The sequence below is a fragment of the Mauremys mutica genome, chromosome 1 (assembly GCF_020497125.1).
Source record: "Mauremys mutica isolate MM-2020 ecotype Southern chromosome 1, ASM2049712v1, whole genome shotgun sequence".
Lineage (NCBI taxonomy): Eukaryota > Metazoa > Chordata > Testudines > Geoemydidae > Mauremys > Mauremys mutica.
Window position 1 is genome coordinate 161,947,529 of NC_059072.1, and position 17,565 is coordinate 161,965,093.

At 45.1% G+C, this 17,565-nt stretch overlaps 1 protein-coding gene across 1 annotated transcript in view; it reads right to left on the bottom strand.

Moving 5' to 3' along the window:
* Positions 1-17,565, bottom strand: part of TIGIT (T cell immunoreceptor with Ig and ITIM domains) — a 77,394-nt gene that overhangs the window by 1,078 nt on the left and 58,751 nt on the right. The window contains exons 2-4 of the mRNA XM_044991744.1: positions 5,511-5,834; positions 1,536-1,645; positions 26-244 (exon numbers count right to left, since the gene is read on the bottom strand). Of these exons, the coding sequence (XP_044847679.1) occupies positions 26-244; positions 1,536-1,645; positions 5,511-5,700 (519 nt within the window). The 5' untranslated portion in view covers positions 5,701-5,834. The remainder of the gene's footprint in view (positions 1-25; positions 245-1,535; positions 1,646-5,510; positions 5,835-17,565) is intronic.

Below are 17,565 nucleotides of genomic sequence, written 5' to 3' on the forward strand. Positions count from 1 at the left end.
CCCCACCCCGCTACCCCATTTGTACCACAGTGCTCCTGCTGCTGTGGCTTTTGTATCGCAAGACGTTGAAATAGTCGTGACCATCATCGGACTCCTCCTGAGCTCCCACGCTGCTGGCAGATGCCACGCTGGCCTCTGCTGAGCTGCCTCTGGTGGGGTTTTGTGAGCTGCAGTTCTCCCCACTGCTGCTGGAAGGTGCCTTCTGCAGGACATGGGGCGGCACAAGGATCTTCTGAGTTTGTTTCTACAAAACAAAGCCACAAGGTTTTTTTCCTCCAATCATTTTAAACCAGAGACGGCCCCAAGGGCCATTCTTCAGATCCATACTTTCCCAGAGTCTGGGCAGGATTTCTGTCTACAGGGTGAGATCAGGCGCATCCTTACGTTTAAACAGCTGCTCAGATTCCTACCATCCTTCCACCTCTTTCTTAAGAGGGGAGAGAGAGAGGGGTGGGTTATGGAGGGGTTGAGGAGGTTGGGTATGAAGGGGGCCTGAGATGTGCCCTTACACTGGTGGAGGCCCCCTTGAGAAGCAACCTCACCCTTGATTGGTGTGGAGTAGGGTCCTCCATGAATCCAGCCCTCAGCCAGTATAGAATAAAATGCCTCCCATCATCGACCAGCCCCCTTGTCCAGTGAAGCACGTACAGGCCCATGAGATGTGCCCACACATTTGACAGCTGACAGATTAGGGCCCCCATCTGACATGTCCTCACACCGAGCTGGGGACCCCAATCTTAGCCAGTGGGATGGGCATGGGGCCTGAAATGGCCCCTCACACTCAGACCATTCCTGCAGGAGTTGAGAGGTGCCCACATAGTAGCTAGTGAAAGGAAAGCGGGGTGATTACCGAGACACACCGTCACACTTCAGGAGAACCTGAAATATGCTCTCAGCAAGCAGTCTGAAAGAAAGAGGGCCCAAATATACACCCCGTTCTCTGCTGACTCTGAAAAGGTCTCACACATTCATCTAAGAGGGAATGCTGAGATGCATTCAGCCCAGATGGGGAAACATGAACTGTGCCTTCACTCTCAGCTAGGGGAATGAGGAGGGACCCCAGATATTCCATCATAATCAGTCACAGGATGGGTGATATGAGCAATTCCCTCACACTCAGCCCAGGTGTATTAGGGTGGTCAGCAGAGCTCACTGGGGAGGGAATTAGGGACCATAGCAAAGCCCTCACTCTGAGCTGGGTGCTGAGTTACTAAGGCACAGGATCTGAGATAATTTCTTGGCCATGCTGTGAGGATTTTTGAGCAGATGCTCAAAATTCAGCCAAATCAAGTGAGTTCCTGAGGCTGTGGGCAGCAGAGGTCAATACACTAGGAAGCACAATGAGCTACTAAGTGAATGCTGGAGTTGGGGACAGCAGAGATCTGTCCACTTAGACACCATGTTTCCCATTGAAGTTACTCTGCATCTTTATGTTTAATCCAATCAATGTAATTAAAGATTCAATAGCTAAGAAAAGTAACAGGGGATGAGTGGAAGGGGAGCTGGTGACCTTACCGGGACTAACTTCCGGTTACCTTTCTCCTGAGGATCCAGAGTACGAAACACACTAGGAGCAGAACTCCCAATATCAGGCTGATGATTATGTATGGAAGGTTCTTCCAAAGGGTCGTCTCCTCTGATGTTCCTGAAATTAAGTGAAGAGAAATGTGAGTTTGGCATTAAAATCACCCTTGGCCACATTCACCAAAGGCATGCAGAAGGGGGTACAAGGCTACAGCTGTGATCCTCAGGCCTGATGCTAATCTCACACTTATTTTACACTAGTGTAACACCATTGATTTCAGGAGAGTTACTCCTCAATTACAGTTGTTTTAATGAAAACAGAATCAGGCCCCACGTGTCCAGGTTTGGCAAAGAAACCCTGATGGGAGGGCACTCTATCTCCTTCTTCCTCAGGACAGTCTGGATCTTCCTCCAACTGGTTTCATCTTAAACAATGCTGAGGGTAAAACCTAGTGATGATAAATGCCCAATGGAGACCACCCTGTTTAATTATTTCATGCATAATACAACAAAGATATGCTGTATCCAGCTCAGGCCATTGAATCCTGCAGCCTAAGTCAGTTTCCGTTTCTATGTAAGCAAAGCATCTCCGTGAGAAGAGGCACTGCTGACAACTGTACCAAGTCTTTCTTACTCCAGCAGAGATCACGGGTTCACATGTGCACCAACACTTCAATGGGGAGCCCCGTCCTACATTGTCTGTGCTCAGCACCTCCTAGGAGAAGCGCTCATACCACTGCACAGTCAGCCCGTAGTGAACTACCGGAAATATACCAGGGCTCTAACACCAACCTTCAGTAAAACACAAAAGCAACCTGTCCAACTGTCACCAAAACCATTCTTTTTTCAAATCTCACTTTGGTAGGTTGTCTGCCATAAGCTGATATTTTAATACCCTGAGGGTTCTTCCTATTGACAAGGTAATAAATAACTGCATCCCGAGATATAGAACCTGCAAGGCCAAGTCATTGTTGGTAGTTGTTGAACATTAGATTATTACCACCAAGTGACAATTGGTTTTGGAAAGCCCTGGAGAACAGGATACACCAAAGGACCAGGTGGGGAGAGCGGGATGGGAAAAGGAGGCAAACATGGTACCAATCTGCTAAAAAGAAAAGAGGAGTGAGTCTGGCAGTTACCGCCCTGGAATTCTGACTTCTAGCTCTAAGGAATTGTAAGTGGTATTCCTTGGTCTCAAAGTGGCCCACCATCTGGCCCCTGTTGCCCTGGATTTGAGGGGTGTGTATACAATGTGATCAAGCTACATGCAACCATATTATGTGCATTTAGCCACCCTGAATTAATAAAATAGCCTCACCACATCGTTAAGTGTTAATTTGGAGACAGACTTTCAGAAGCAAGGTCAAAACTAGCTACAGTTTCTGCTAATCAGAATGGGAGGAGGGGACAGACAAGTAAACACCCGAGTCTGAAAACCTTGGTGGCTGGAAAACCTTGAATCTAGATGCCGTTGCTATTAAAAGTTTATTGAAAATTAGAAAAAGTGATGATCCAGTAGGGTCATTATGACCTATATGTTTTGTAGATGTTAGTTATAAAAGATTAGCTAATAGAGTGTACTTGGGAGCAGTCCTCTGAAGCCATCTTGAGAGATGTTTTTCCTGCTCACCTGCCGGGGAGAAAGGGTGTCAACTGGCCACTGCGAACCTGCTGTTAATTACTCAATACCATTCCATACCAGATGTTAGGTAAACATCTGGTATGTTCTAAACCTATTGCTTATGTCTGCATGTGCTTCCATCTAATAAACTGCGGTGTCAGACAAGAGCACCCTTACTTGCATTTAATCCTTGATCAGACAGAATAGCTCTGTTCATAGGCGCCCACTTTCTCTGGCGGCACTGGGTGCCCACGCCCCCCGCCCCTTTGCCCGCCCCAGGCCCCGCCCTGACTCCACCCTATCCCCACCCCTGGCCTCACCCCCATTCCAACCCCATCCCCAAGGTCCCCACCCTAACTCCGCCCCCTCCCTGCCCCTATTGGATCCCTTCCCCAAATCCCTGCATTGGCCCCGCCTCTTCCCCCAGTGCACCACCTTCCCCCTCCTCATCCTCCCTCCCTCCCTCCCCGTGAATCAGCTGTTTCGCAGCACAAGCGCTGGAAGGGAGGAGGGAGAACCAGGACACGGTGGGGCTCGCGGAGGAGGTGGAGGCAAGGTGGAGCAGGGGGGCGGGGCCACGGGGAGCTGCCGGTGGGTGCTGAGCACCCACCAAATTTTTCCGTGGGTGCTCCAGCCCCCGAGCACCCACGGAGTCAGCGCCTATGGCTCTGTTCCTACTGATTTATTCCTGACCCACCTAAAGTGAAATAGTTATGTTGCCACTGCTGGGGGTTCTGAAAACCCCGGGTAACACCCCCACCAGCTGCTGTATGCTTTCTCCCCTCTCCCCAGCAGCACCAGACCCCTACAGGTAGAATTGTACCCTTGTATTAAGGGCAGAATTTGGCTCCAATTAGCCTTCACACTTCCTGTATGGTAGGCGAGTATTATTAGAGACAAATCCCCAAACCAAATCAAGGGCAGATCACTTCCTCTCTCTGCCCCTCTAAATGCAGTCATCTCTACCAACCACTAGACGATCCTTACTTTTGTAATTCAAGTAAACAGATCTGGCAGAGCACTGGGCTAGTGGAAGGAGAAATGGCAAGTGAAATTGACCATAAACAGAAAGTGACATTGACCAATCTAGCTTTATTGTCCAAGCTAAGTGAGAAGTGCAAAAAGTAAACAAACAGTACACAATCCACAGAAGTGATGAAAAGTAAATTAGCTCTTAAAATCTTTCAGCTTTAATAATATAATTTACTAGTAAAGGCAAAAGGTAAATGTTAAAAATAATAATTTTGGCCATGTCACCCACAAAATGAATCTACTCTAGGGAAAGGAAGAGGGTGCTCTGGATGGTGCTAATTCTTCAATTGCAAAATAAACGTGTCAAAGGTGCCTAAAGGGGTAAATTTTCAAAAGTGCCTAAAACACCACTCTTAGGCTCCTAAATAGAAAAGGGTGATATTTTTCAGCTAGAACTTATTTTCACCGAAAAATGTAGATTTGAGTCAACTGAAATATTTCAAGAAGTCAAGTTAAAAAATTGTATCAATCAAAAAATTCATTTTGCAATGTCAAGACAAAACATTTCAATTTTTTATTCAAAGCTTTTTTGGTTTCAAAATTTACTTCAATTTTTTTTTAAAGGTTAACAAACCTTACAATCATTTTCAGTCAAACAAAAAGTTTCATTCAACCTGAAATGAATTAATTTTTGACTTTTTGGTTCATCAAATTTTTTTGGGGGGGGGAGCGGATTTTTTTTTGGGGGGGGGGGAGTTCATTACAGCCCACAAACTGAAAAAATCAGTTATTCATGCAGCTCTTTTCCTACAGGCTTGTCTACACACACAAATTTAATCCAGAATAAGATAGGGTGTGAATTTAAAGCAGTTTCGCTATTCCTGATTAACTCCATGTGTGTAACTATTAGGGCTTGTCTACACTAGCACTTTACAGCGCTGCAACTTTCTCACTCAGGGGTGTGAAAAAACACTCCTGAGTGCTGCAAGTTTCAGCGCTGCAAAGTGTCAGTGTAGACAGTGCTACAGCGCTGGGAGCCACTCTCCCAGCAGTGGGAGCTACGCTCCTCATGGAGGTGGTTTATTAGAGCACTGGGAGATCTCTCTCCCAGCGCTGTGCCACGACGACACAAGCCATGTTAAAGTACTGCCACGGCAGCGCTTTAACATTGCCAGTGTAGACAAGCCCTTATTCTGGAATAAGAGTATTTTATTATGAATTAGCTTAATCCGCTTCCAAAAAGTGCCTTATTCCCTTTGATTAACATGGAGTTAATCAGAAATAGCTATTCTGAAATAACTCCCATGTAGACAAATCCTGAGTCACTTAGGTGCTTTGGAAAATTTTACCTGCACTCCATAGATCTGAGTTATCTGTAGTTTTGTTGGCTCACCTGTCAGTTCCAGGAACATTCTCCCTTCAAATATCCCATAAGGGAAGGTGTGAAATTCACAGCAGTAATCCCCAGTGTCATTGACTCCTAATAAGTGGATTGTTATCCCATATTCTGCTGCCAGCGATACCTTCTCAGTGAATGCCGGCTGGACTATGGCTTTATCTTTGCTTAGGTAAACTGCAAGCATGACCTTGTTACACCTGTTCCAGTTCACCTGCGACACAATGGCATTGGTCAAAGAGAGAGAACACCGCAGGGTGATGTTGCTGTTTTCAACTGCAGAAACATTCCCAGCTGTTAAAATTTTCTCCGTTGTGTCCCCTGGAAGATAGCAAACCAAAGCATAGTCATCAGAGTGATGCAGTATAAGGCTCCCCCACAGCTTGTGAGAGAGAAAGTTCGTTTGATTACCTAAATTCCCACTCCACTGCAGTCATTGAAATCAGATTTTAAAAAAAAAGCAATAACCAAACAGGAAAGAACTATATCTGAGAAGGAAGAGATTCTTTGTGACGGGTTCAGTCACAGAGATCCCCTTGGGATTGTCACCTGATGTGCTGAAGTTACCTCTGAGCCCATTTTCCCTACCAGCTTGGGACTCCAGAACCCTGCCTTGTTGAGCCAGACATACTAGCCTGCTGCAACATAGACCCAGGGTCTGGCCCACGTCCCCAAAGCTGCAGATTTTAACTAAAAACAGCTCAGCAGGTTACCTGTCTCCAGCACCCAGACACCCAGCTCCAAATGGGATCCGAACCCCAAATAAATCCATTTTACTCTGTATAAAGCTTATACAGGGTAACTTCATAAATTGTTCGCCCTCTATATCACTGATAGAGAGATATGCACAGCTGTTTGCTCCCCCCAGGTATTAATCACTTACTCAGGGTTTATTAATAAACAAAAATGAATTTATTAAGTATAAAAATAGGATTTAAGTAGTTTAAAGTAATAACAGCAAGAACAAAGTAAGTCACAAAGCAAAATAAAACAAAAACATGCAAGTCTAAGCCTAATGCAGTAAGAAACTGATTACAGGTAATATCCAATAAGCTTCTTTCACAAACTAGACACCTTCCTAGTCTGGGCCCAATCCTTTCCCCGGTACAGTCCTTGTTAGTTCCAGCAGACATCTCAGGTGGTAAGCAGGGGTTTTCTCATGTCTGGCAGCCCCCTTTGTCCTGCTTCACCCCCTTTTATAGCTCTGGCACAAGGCGGGAATCTTTTGTCTGTGCTTGTCCCCACACCCACCTCATCAATGGAAAAGTACAAGGATTAAGATGGATTCCAGTGTCATGTGACATGGTCACGTCACTGTAAGACCCCTAGTCTCCATTCTTCCGTGGTTGGCCCACACAAGAAGGTTTGCAAGTAAATAAACCATTTACAACCAATTGTCCTAGTCAATGGGAGCCATCAAGATTTTAAACCACCATTAATGGCCCACACTTTGCATAATTACAATAGACCTCAAAGTTATACTTCATATTTCTAGCTTCAGATACGAGAATGATACATGCATACAAATAGGAGGAATATGTTCAGTAGATTATAACCTTTGTTATGATACCTTACAAGAGACCTTTTGCATAAAGCATATTCCAGTTACATCATATTTACACTCATAAGCATATTTCCATAAAACATATGGAGTGCAACGTCACAGTCTTCTCTTATCCTAAGGGAAGATGGTCCCAGAAGAGGAGGGCTCAGATCTGTTGGTGGACCAATATATGGAAGCCCAGGATTGAGTGATAATAGAAGACCAAATTGCTGAGGAAGGATTTTCTTCCACTCAGGGAAGATGGAGATATGCTTATATAGCAGTATGCAACTGCCATAAACAAGCATCCCAAAAATTTCAGATTAGCACTCAAATGTCCAGGTACTTATCTCAAACTCATTTAAATTATCAAACCTCCTTTGGCCTGGAATTTGGGAAAAGCCAGATTTGAAATATTATTTGGTTTCAGAAGGTTTGGAAATATCAACAACAGTTTTTTGGAGAATTGGGTTTTTGTTTATTTATTACGTTGACTGTTTGGTTTGGGTTGGCAGGGGGTGGGGGGAATTGTGGCCAGTTTACTCTTATCTTTGAAGCACTATGTACAGAATCCTGCTGGTGAAATGATACTGACTTAGATGACCCATAGTTTGATCTGCTACGGCAACTTCTATGGGATGAAAGTCTCTTGAGTGTACAGGTAAGTTTGATTTAATATAAAAAAAAAAACACAACAGTTCATCCATACCACTAGTTTATGTTCCCAGTACTAACTCTCCCCTCAACACCCAAAATCCCTTCCTGTCCTCACAATTTCACTGGACTTAAAAACTGGAAACAGATGCAAAATCTAGTAGTGCAGTCACTCATTCATTTAGATTGGTGCAGGCATTGTGGCCGGAGCAAAAGAACCAAGTGATGGCTCTTGGACTCTGTTCCTAGCTCTACTACTGACTCCCGGTGTGGCTTCAGGTAAATCACTTAATTGCCTCATGCCTCAGTTTCCCCATATGTAAACCAAGGATAGTAATACATCTCTAACTGAGTAACTGCAAGGTTTAAATCATCAATGTGTAAAGTGCTTTTGACACTAGGGATGTCCAAATAACTGAATGTTCAGTTCAGGGGCAGGTCTGAAAAACAAAAATTCTCTTTGGGTCAACCCAAAACAAACAAAAAAAAGTGTTCCAAAATTCCAAAATAAAAACATTTTGACTTTTTCTTTTGGAAAGATATGTTGTTTTGGAAATGCCAAAGTGAACCATTTCAACATTTCTGATTTTTTTTTAAACCAACAGAATCGTCCAAAACTGACCTGAATTCATGAATTGTATTGGTCAGCCCAAATGTACATTTTTGCTTCCCCCCCCCCCACCCCAAAAAAAGTTTTGCGTGAAAATTTTCATCCAGCTCTAAGACCTTTGGGTGAAAGGTAATAAACTACAACAGAAAAATTAAGTATGACCTGCATTTAGCTGTACTGAAATGCATATTGTTTGCTTGAGTTCAGTTTACCAAACAATCTAGATTGCTCTGTATCAATGACCTGTCCATTTCCCCGGTCTCGGTCATCTGCAAACTTTACCAGTAATGATTTTATGTTTACTTCAGATCTTTGATAAAAATGTTAAATAGCAGAGGGCCAAGAACCTATATCTGCAGGACCCCACAAAAAAACAACAAAACACACACCTTCTAAAATTACATGTTAAGGTCTCTCCGTTACCCACTTTCTAATCCATTTAGTGTATGCCATGTTGATTTTGTATCATTCTAGTTTTTTAATCAAAAAGTGTCGTGCAGTATCAAATCAAATGCCTTATAGCAGTCCTAAGTATATTACATCAATACTATTAGCTTTATCAACCACATTTGTAATCTCATCAGAAAAAGATATTGAGTTCGTTTGACAAGATCTATTTTCCATAAGCCCGTGTCGATTAGCATTAATTATATTACCAGATGGCTGGGACAGAGCTAGCAAGGTAGCTGTACAGTTTTAATGTGATTCCGATAATCAACATGACTAAAAAGAAAGCTGCTGATGGAAAAAAGAAGAGGGACCCAAATCCAAGAAAATGGTAAGACTGCCAACAAAACTACAGATAACGCAGATCTATGGAGTGTGGATAAAATTTTCCAAAGCACCTAAGTGAATCAGGATTTATCTACATGGGAGTTATTTCAGCATAGCTATTCCTGATTAATTCTGTCTTCCTTACTCAATTTCAGATGCCACCAGCATCCAATGAAGCACACAGAGAGGTCAAAACTCACTTGCCCAATGTCACCCAGCAAATGCAAGGTAGAATTAGCAATAGAACCCAGGATCCCTGACTCACAAGTCTCTGCAGTAACTTATAAGAAATCATAATAAGCTAGCAAACTCCTAGAACTATACCTGAAACATGCAGGAGAGGAGCCATATGCCACAGCAGCTGTCCCAGAAGGAGAGGATAACCCATGCTACCAGAGAGTCCCAAAAAAGGCATCTGCTTCCTCTGGAGATTGGCAGGGCTGCAGAACTGCAGCTGTGAAGACACCGCAGCTCGAATTGGGGGGAAAGGGAAAGAGCTTTGGGGCAGGTGGGGTGAGCCAACTCATTCTTGATGCAACACAAACCACAGAGCCGTGGAGAGCGTGTTTCAGAAAAGACAGCACAGAGAACGCTTTACAGCAACAACAGGCAGTGGTTACTTGTAACTGCAGGTGACTCAAACACCACTTTACTCATTAACAAAGGTGCCCTTATTTAGGCTTCCTGACCTCAAACTCTGATAAGTGGCTTACGGGAATCCTGTGATAACCGATTTGAGCAACAGCCCCTTCCTCATCCCCTTGTATGAATAATTACTTTTGAAAGATCACCATGAAGTTCCATGTCACCAGGAACTTAACCTACCAAGCAAACAGTTTCCACCTTACAAGGAATCAGTGAGTTCCTTCAGGCACTGAGTGCTAACACAGATAATTTGTATTGCTATTACCTCGCTCCAGTTATTCCTATCACACAAAAGGCTGGTCTTAAACTGAAGCCAGCAAGTCACTGCCCTGCCCTTCAGGAACATCTCCCATAGCCTCAGGAAGATGTAGCCTCTTCCTCTTCCCAGCTGCAGCTGGGCTGAGGGGGGAGGCAACTCTCAATCCAATGTCCCCCTGAAAATAGCACAGTGGGAATGGAGGCTTGGTGTTTTGAGGTGGCCATCTGACATCATCTCTGCTTGAGGCCACACACTCTGTAAGGCTTTCCTTGCTCCTACAAGCAATAGTATTGCTATCAGTACAGTTATGTACTGGTATCTGATTGGGGCTTTGCACAGAACAGTGGTTCTCAGTCAGGGATCCAGGGGCCCCTTAAGGGGCCATAAGCAGGTTTCAGGGGGTCCGCCAAGCAGGGCAGCATTAGACTCGCTGGGGCCCAGGGCAGAAAGCTGAAGCCCCACCACATGGCGTTGAAGCCCGGGGCCCTGAGCCCAGTCACCTGGGACTGAAGCTGAAGTCTGAGCAATGTAGCTTTGTTGGGACCCGTGTGGCGTGGAGCCCTAGGCAACTGCCCTGCTTGATACCCCCTAATGCCGGCCCTGGCTTTTATATGCAGAAAAATAGTAGTTGTGACACAGGTGGGCCGTGGAGTCTTTCTAGCATGTTGGGGGGGCCTCCGAAAGAAAAAGGTTGAGAACCCCTGGCATAAAAGACTGAACAGTCCACCTTAAAGAGCTCACCATAAAAAAACAAACAAACAAAAAAAAAGGATGGAATAGCAGCAGCCATGTCTCTTTCTAAAATAACTGTAAAGAGCGTGTGGCTGACCTGTGCCTGGTTAGTTTTATTTGGGATCTATTTTAGTGCCAAATTTAGCAGTGGCAATGAGGAAGACAACTCCACCTCGACACCATACATGGGGGGGAAAGAGCAGGCCACTTTTTAAGAAATAAAATAATCTGCAGACCCAATTTTCTAGCTGCTAGAAGTCCTGGTAGAATAAAGGCTCCCGAGTCTGACAGATCATCATTCTCTGAAGTTTATCACCAGTATATTCCAACTCTAGATGCCAACAAAACAGCCAAGGAGTTTCAACTGTAGTCTGCGGTCTGCGTGCCCATGTCATTCAGCTGTATTCTACTATAGTGCAGAATGGCTGAATGACATGGCCATGCAGGCCGCTTGTCTAGATGTGCTTTTGCCATTCAAGCATCTCATGTCTTTGCCAGGTAATTATTACTGCTTCAGAGAGATAGAGACTACAAGTGAGCTCCAACAGTGTCTCAGGTAGTTCTAGATCTTCCCCGTCTCCAGCACTTCTCAGGGTTAGTGGACAGTGGCAGGACTGATTTGTTGTTCTGTCCTGAAAGCTTTCAGGCCACAGGCCTTAACTGAAGATTTTCCCACTCTTCTCTCATTTTGCTGCTTTCTGTATTCACAGACTGAAAAGAAAGGAAGGTGAGTCTCTTCACTGCTGGGGGAGGACCATTTCTCATCTCCGGCTTCATGCTCATAAAAGCATGCTTAACAGGCTGAATTCAGCGGTGAACTAAGAAATCAGAGGGAATTTAAGTTGGTGTAATTTACATCTTCTTTAAGATGGTGTAACTGACACCTCCTTACACCTGACTCACCTCGACATGGAGATCACACCAGCTTCGATGCCCTGAGATTTAGGACCTGATTACCACCCTCCCAGATTGGCTGGGAGTCTTCTGGAATCAGGCTCAATCTCCTGGGGGCTACTGAAGCTAATCTGGGAGATTTTAGGCTGCTAAAAGTCCGGCAGCACTGCCTGGCCGGAGCCTGAACCCCAAGACCCCTGACCCAGCCCTGAGCCCCTTCCTGCACCTGAGCCCCCTCACAAAGCCGGCAACCCCTCCTGCAGCCCAACCCTCTGCCCCAGGCTCAGCCCGGAGCCTCCTCCCACACTCTGAACCTCTCCACCCCAACCCCCTACCCCAGCCCGGTGAAAGTGAGTGAGGGTGGGAGGATGGAGTGAGTGGGGGCAGGGCCTCAGAGAAGGCAAGGATGTTTGGGTTTGTGTGATTAGACAGTTGGCAACCCTAGACCTGATTCATCACTGTATTACAACTTTACCCCATAACAGCACAAAGGAAGCAGATAATCTAGCTCCCCGTCTTCCCCCCCCCCCATTTCTGTACAGTTGCCAATAAAACCTCTTTTTATTTAAAATTACCTGAATGGAGCTATTAGTGGAGACATCTATTGGCTGGTATCTTTGAGAGAGAACCTTACCCTGGAGGCAGCAGCACCAGGAGTGGGTGATAAGTAGGCCACAAAAGGTCAGCGGCACAGTGGCCTCCCTCCCCCAATGCTGCCAGGTGGCTGGAGAGGCCCAGAATGGACACACAGGAAAGCAAAGGACCTGGAATGTACCAAGCACTGATCACCCTCTCAAGGAAAAGGAGTTGGTCAGACATCACATTTGTGCTTACAGACCTCAAATAGAACTATGGCTGACAGGGAAAACCAGCTTCTCCCTTAGTGCAGCAGACAGGCTGTTCTTAGAGGCAGAGACTTCTGGTTAAATTTCTAGCCAAAAACAATTCTTTCCCAGTAAGGAAAAACCATCATTTGATAACTACATCATTGGATACCTTCCTGAATTCCACAACGCCTGCTCCATCCCCCTCCACACATTTGGAAAACTCAAAAAGAGATGAACTAACATATGAGACTTCTCTACACAAAGGTTCCCCTACGAATTGAGATTGTGAGAGAGAAATTTTAGCCCAAAAAGTAATTTGACGTGGGTGGGTGAGGAAGTTGCACGCAATTGAAAATTGGAGAGTACACTGGAAAGATCATTTCAAATTTAGTATCGTAACCACAACCCTCTACACTTATATTCTTGCAGCATGTGTGCTGGTCATTCTGTAGAAGCAGAATGTTCTTTGCACTTCAGAGGACAGCACAAGCATGTGCTATTGACATCGGAAATGTTCCAACCACATTATGATGAGCCCTTCTTTACATTTCATCATCGAGCTGCTGCTCTTCGTACACTTGCTTCTGCAGCCATTGAGTGTGGAGCAGTTTTGCTGGCTTACTTGGTTTTCAGGCGCTAGACTTAGTGTAGAAGACAGTGCAGGGCTTGGAGGGCTGGCTGTTGGTGGGCCATCCTTAGGAACAGTCATGTAGTCTCCTTGCTAGCACCTGGATTTCCAGTAGCCATTAGAGCCACAGAGAATTGAGCAAATGGGCCACCAACAAAATCTATGGGAGAGGTGGTTTCTCACAAAGTGAAGTCTTCCATATTGATTCAGTGGGCTTGATCATTTGTATGCAGAGACACTATGGGCCTGTCTCTGTTCTGTGCCCACTTTCTGTGAAATGCACAGGGGAAAGGAGGGCCTCCAAGGAGCCAGTTACATCTTCCTGATTCTCAGGCCAGCTCCGGGCTAACCCCAGCCCAGGGCTGGTAACAGACCCCAAGGGGCTATCTGAGAATAGCTGGAAGGCACCAGCACTGGCCTTATTTCCTCCTGCTCTTAGCCCCACACTGTGCCTAGGAGTGGCGGAGTGTAAGCGCCAACCATGCTTGCTCTCATGCAAGCTAAGGATTCCTCCACACTGGGGGGAATCATCAGCTGGGAAGATGGGGCCAATTTCCAGCCTCTTTTGCTGTCAGAGCAGAGTACAAGGACCAGATTGCAAGAGGAAATCTGGGCCTATATCCTAAAGTACCATATAAAACGCAGCCCTGCCAATGCACCTCAGTCTTCACCAAGAGCACACACCCTGCCATTCCAATCTTGGGCTCCCTGCACAGCATGAGCAACAGCACTCCTCCACTTCCAGTTCTCAGCCACTAACAAAACGTTGTCAACGCACCTCAGTGCTGACGAGCAGCGCTGCAGCTAGCTCAGATCTAGCCAGCTCTTAGCACAGCTCAGACTCTGCATTTTAATCCTGACATTCCAAGACAGCACAAACTGGCCAGGGACTTCCAAAGATTAAGACAACTTCCTTTTCCTATGTTATGGCACATAAATCTCCAAAAACACAGGGTTTGACAAACTGAATGAGAACATATCCCACTTCTAGAGTGTTGCCTGCTGCCAATAGTAAAACATTCACCCTTGAAGAGGTCTCTACTTATGACCTCAACCAACACTGCTAAGGGCTTTAAGATTCAGTAGAACTGATTTAGGGCCTGAATTTTAATATCTTTTTTTAAGTAAAAAAAAAAAACAAACCACGCCTCTAATTTTTGTGGGTGTGATTCTGGGGTGTGACTCCGGGGTGTGACTCCAAAGGAGAAGCAACAAGCCATTGAGCAGTAATTTTATTCCTCGTTCTGCCACTGAACTGATCTGGGACATTAGGCCAGTCACATTTTGTCTTCCCTTCCCATCCTTTGACTTGCTTATTTAGACTGTAAACTCTTTGAGGCAGTGATTATTTTTCAACTTTGTGTTTGTACAGTGCCTAGCACAAAGGGGACCTGCTCCCGGTTGGGGCCTTGGGAACTACTGTAATATAAATCATGAACTACAACACAAGTGGTGTGCCGAGTCTTCATTTATTCACTCTGATTTAAGGTTTTGCGTGCTAGTCATACATTTTAACATTTTTAGAAGGTCTCTTTCTAGAAGTCTATAATATATAACTAAACTATTGTTGTATGTAAAGTAAATAAGATTTTTAAATGTTTAAGAAGCTTCATTTAAAATTAAATTAAAATGCAGAGGCTCTTGTTCCTATCTCTTGTATTGTCCTGGGGAGCAGCAGAAAACGGGGGAAGACACATAGCAGGGGCTTTCCGCAGATCTGCGAAAGGTCATTTCACCACCTCACATCCCACCAAATGAATTTACAATCAATGAGAGATTTCTGGATGTCTGAGCCACTCTGCTAATCCAAAATTGCCACGTTGGCCTTGGTGTTTATCACCCCGGTGGTGGGCAATAGAGAGAGCAATAGGAAACTTTGCTCTGCCTCCGATAGGAAAATTTGTTTATGGGGTGGGGCCAATCATGTTCTTCCTAGTGAGTTATGAAAACCCCATCAGATGTGTTGATTGTTACCAAAGCTACACAAACTCATTTTTATAACTATACAAACAATGCAGAGGTATCCATTAGGGAGGCAGAAAAATACCTCTCACTATTTGGCCAAATACTGCTTTTAATTGGTGCAAGTACAGGTCCCATAGCTAACAAAGGAGATAAATAAGAAGTATATAAAATAATGACTGGTGTAGAGAAGTTGTGCGCTCCTATTTCTCCTCTCTCATATAGACATTTGATGATAAAAAGCGACCAAGTTAACACTGAAAAAAAGGGAACAAACATTCTTTTAAATAACACGTAATTATCCTGTGTAACTCACTGGCACCAGGTATCATTGCAGCCAGGAGCTTAGCAGGAGTCAAAAAAGATTAGACATTTATATGGATAATGAGAACATACATGGTTACATTAGTCTGGAAAAACTATGTATAAGGGATATTAAAAACTCTCATGCATCAGGACACCAGCCAGCTACTAACTGTCTCAGGTTAGAAAGAAGCTTCCTCTAAGAGGAGATTCTTCTACAATTCTGCAATACAAAGTTTCTTGCGCTTTCTCTTGAAGCCTCTCTGGCACAGGCACAGGTCTATTCTCTGTAGCTCACCACAGTACATGAGCATCTTCCAGAAGTGCATTAAGTGACATGACTAATATCTGTTACATGTGATTTGTTCTCTTCCCTCAGGAGGAGAATTCTGTGTGCAGTGTAGTGTTTTGTTTTAGCAGGGTAGTTTTTATGAACATAGGCATTACTACATTTTGTTTTTTTGTCAAACACAATACTGGACTAGTTGGACCACTAGTGTGATCCAAACAGCTTTTCTGAAATGGTCTCACCTATCTGGAGTGAAAAACTTGTCTGAGCCCAATAGTGCCAGACCTCTTCAGTGTGTAAACACACTTATCTGTTTCCATCGCTGGATGTCCTGAACGCTTCTGAGAAGTCAGAGGGAAGAAACAGGCACTGCAACTTCTAAATATGCTCAGGAATTTGGTGACCTTCAATCTTCATTTTCTGTCTCTGCATGTTGTCATGAGAGCTTTAAAGATAGGTTTATCACCTAACCACCAAGCAGGGTTCTGGTTTCCTGTGGTGACCACTTAGACTGTAAGTAGTAACTTCTGAAAAATATGTTTCCACTTGTAGCTGAACCAAGCAACCTATTTTTGTTAACTTGGCAGAGCCAACTAATGCAGAAGCTAACAAAAAACATGATCAGTGTTGGCCTTTAGCGTCGGTTTATGAGGAAATTCACAGGGCATTGCTTTTCCTGGGGCTCCACACTACGTGCAGACAAAGTGATGGTTGGCTGGGTCATAGGCTCGGATGCTATACAAGCACAGGCTATGGTAGATTTATGAATGGGATGTATGCCTTGAGGGTCATAAACATACTTCTTAAGAACACATTGCTTGCCTTCAGAATGGACTAGCCAAAAAACATCAGAACAGAGAATTTGCAGCCCCGGGAGAGGGGATATTGGCTTGGGGCCCGTCCAAATTATAGCAACCTTCCTGAGGCTGTCCTATGGGCCACAGCACTGCCTACAATCTCTGCAATGCTGTACGCCGTGGCCCCATCCCCAGCATGCCCCCTATACCAGGACTTGCAAGGGAGTCCTTGCAGAGCAACGTTATGGTTGTCTACTGCAGAAGGTGCTACTTCAGCTGCAAGTCTCTCATCACCTGAGTCCTCTTGGGTAGGCTGGGTCCCCAAGGATAACTATAGGCATTTCAATGTCCCCAACAGTTATTTTCTGGTCTGGGAAGTAAGTCCCTTCCTGCAGCTGTTCAAACAGAACAGAGTTCCTGAAGATGTGAGCATCATGCACCTTTCCCGGCCATCCCACATTGATGTCGGTGAAACATCCCTTGTGATCCACCAGTGCTTGCAGCACCATTGAAAAGTACCCCTTGTGGTTTATGTACTAGCTGCCAAGGTGCTCCGGTCCCAAGATAGGGATATGGGTTCCGTCTATTGCCCCACCACAGTTAGGGAATCCCATTGCAGCAAAGCCATCCACTATGACCTGCACATTTCCCAGAGTCACTACTCTTGATAGCAGCAGCTCAGTGATTGCGTGGGCTACTTGGATCACAGCAGCCCCCACAGTAGATTTACCCACTCCAAATTGATTATCGATTGACTGGTAGCTGTCTGGCATTGCAAGCTTCCAGAGAGCTATTGCCACTTGCTTGTGAACTGTGAAGGCTGCTCTCATCTTGGTATTCTTGCACTTCAGGGCAGGGGAAAGCAAGTCACACAATTCCATGAAAGTGCCCTTTCACATGCGACAGTTTCGCAGCCACTGGGAATCATCCCAGACCTGAAACACTATGTGGTCCCACCAGTCTGTGCTTGTTTCCTGGGCCCAGAATCAGCATTCCACAGCATGAACCTGGCCCCATTACCACCATGATGTCTAAATTGCCAGGGCCCATGCTTTGAGAGAAGTCTGTGTCCATGTCCTCATCACTATCATGATCGCGCTGCCGTCGCCTCCTCGCCTGCTTTTAAAGGTTCTGG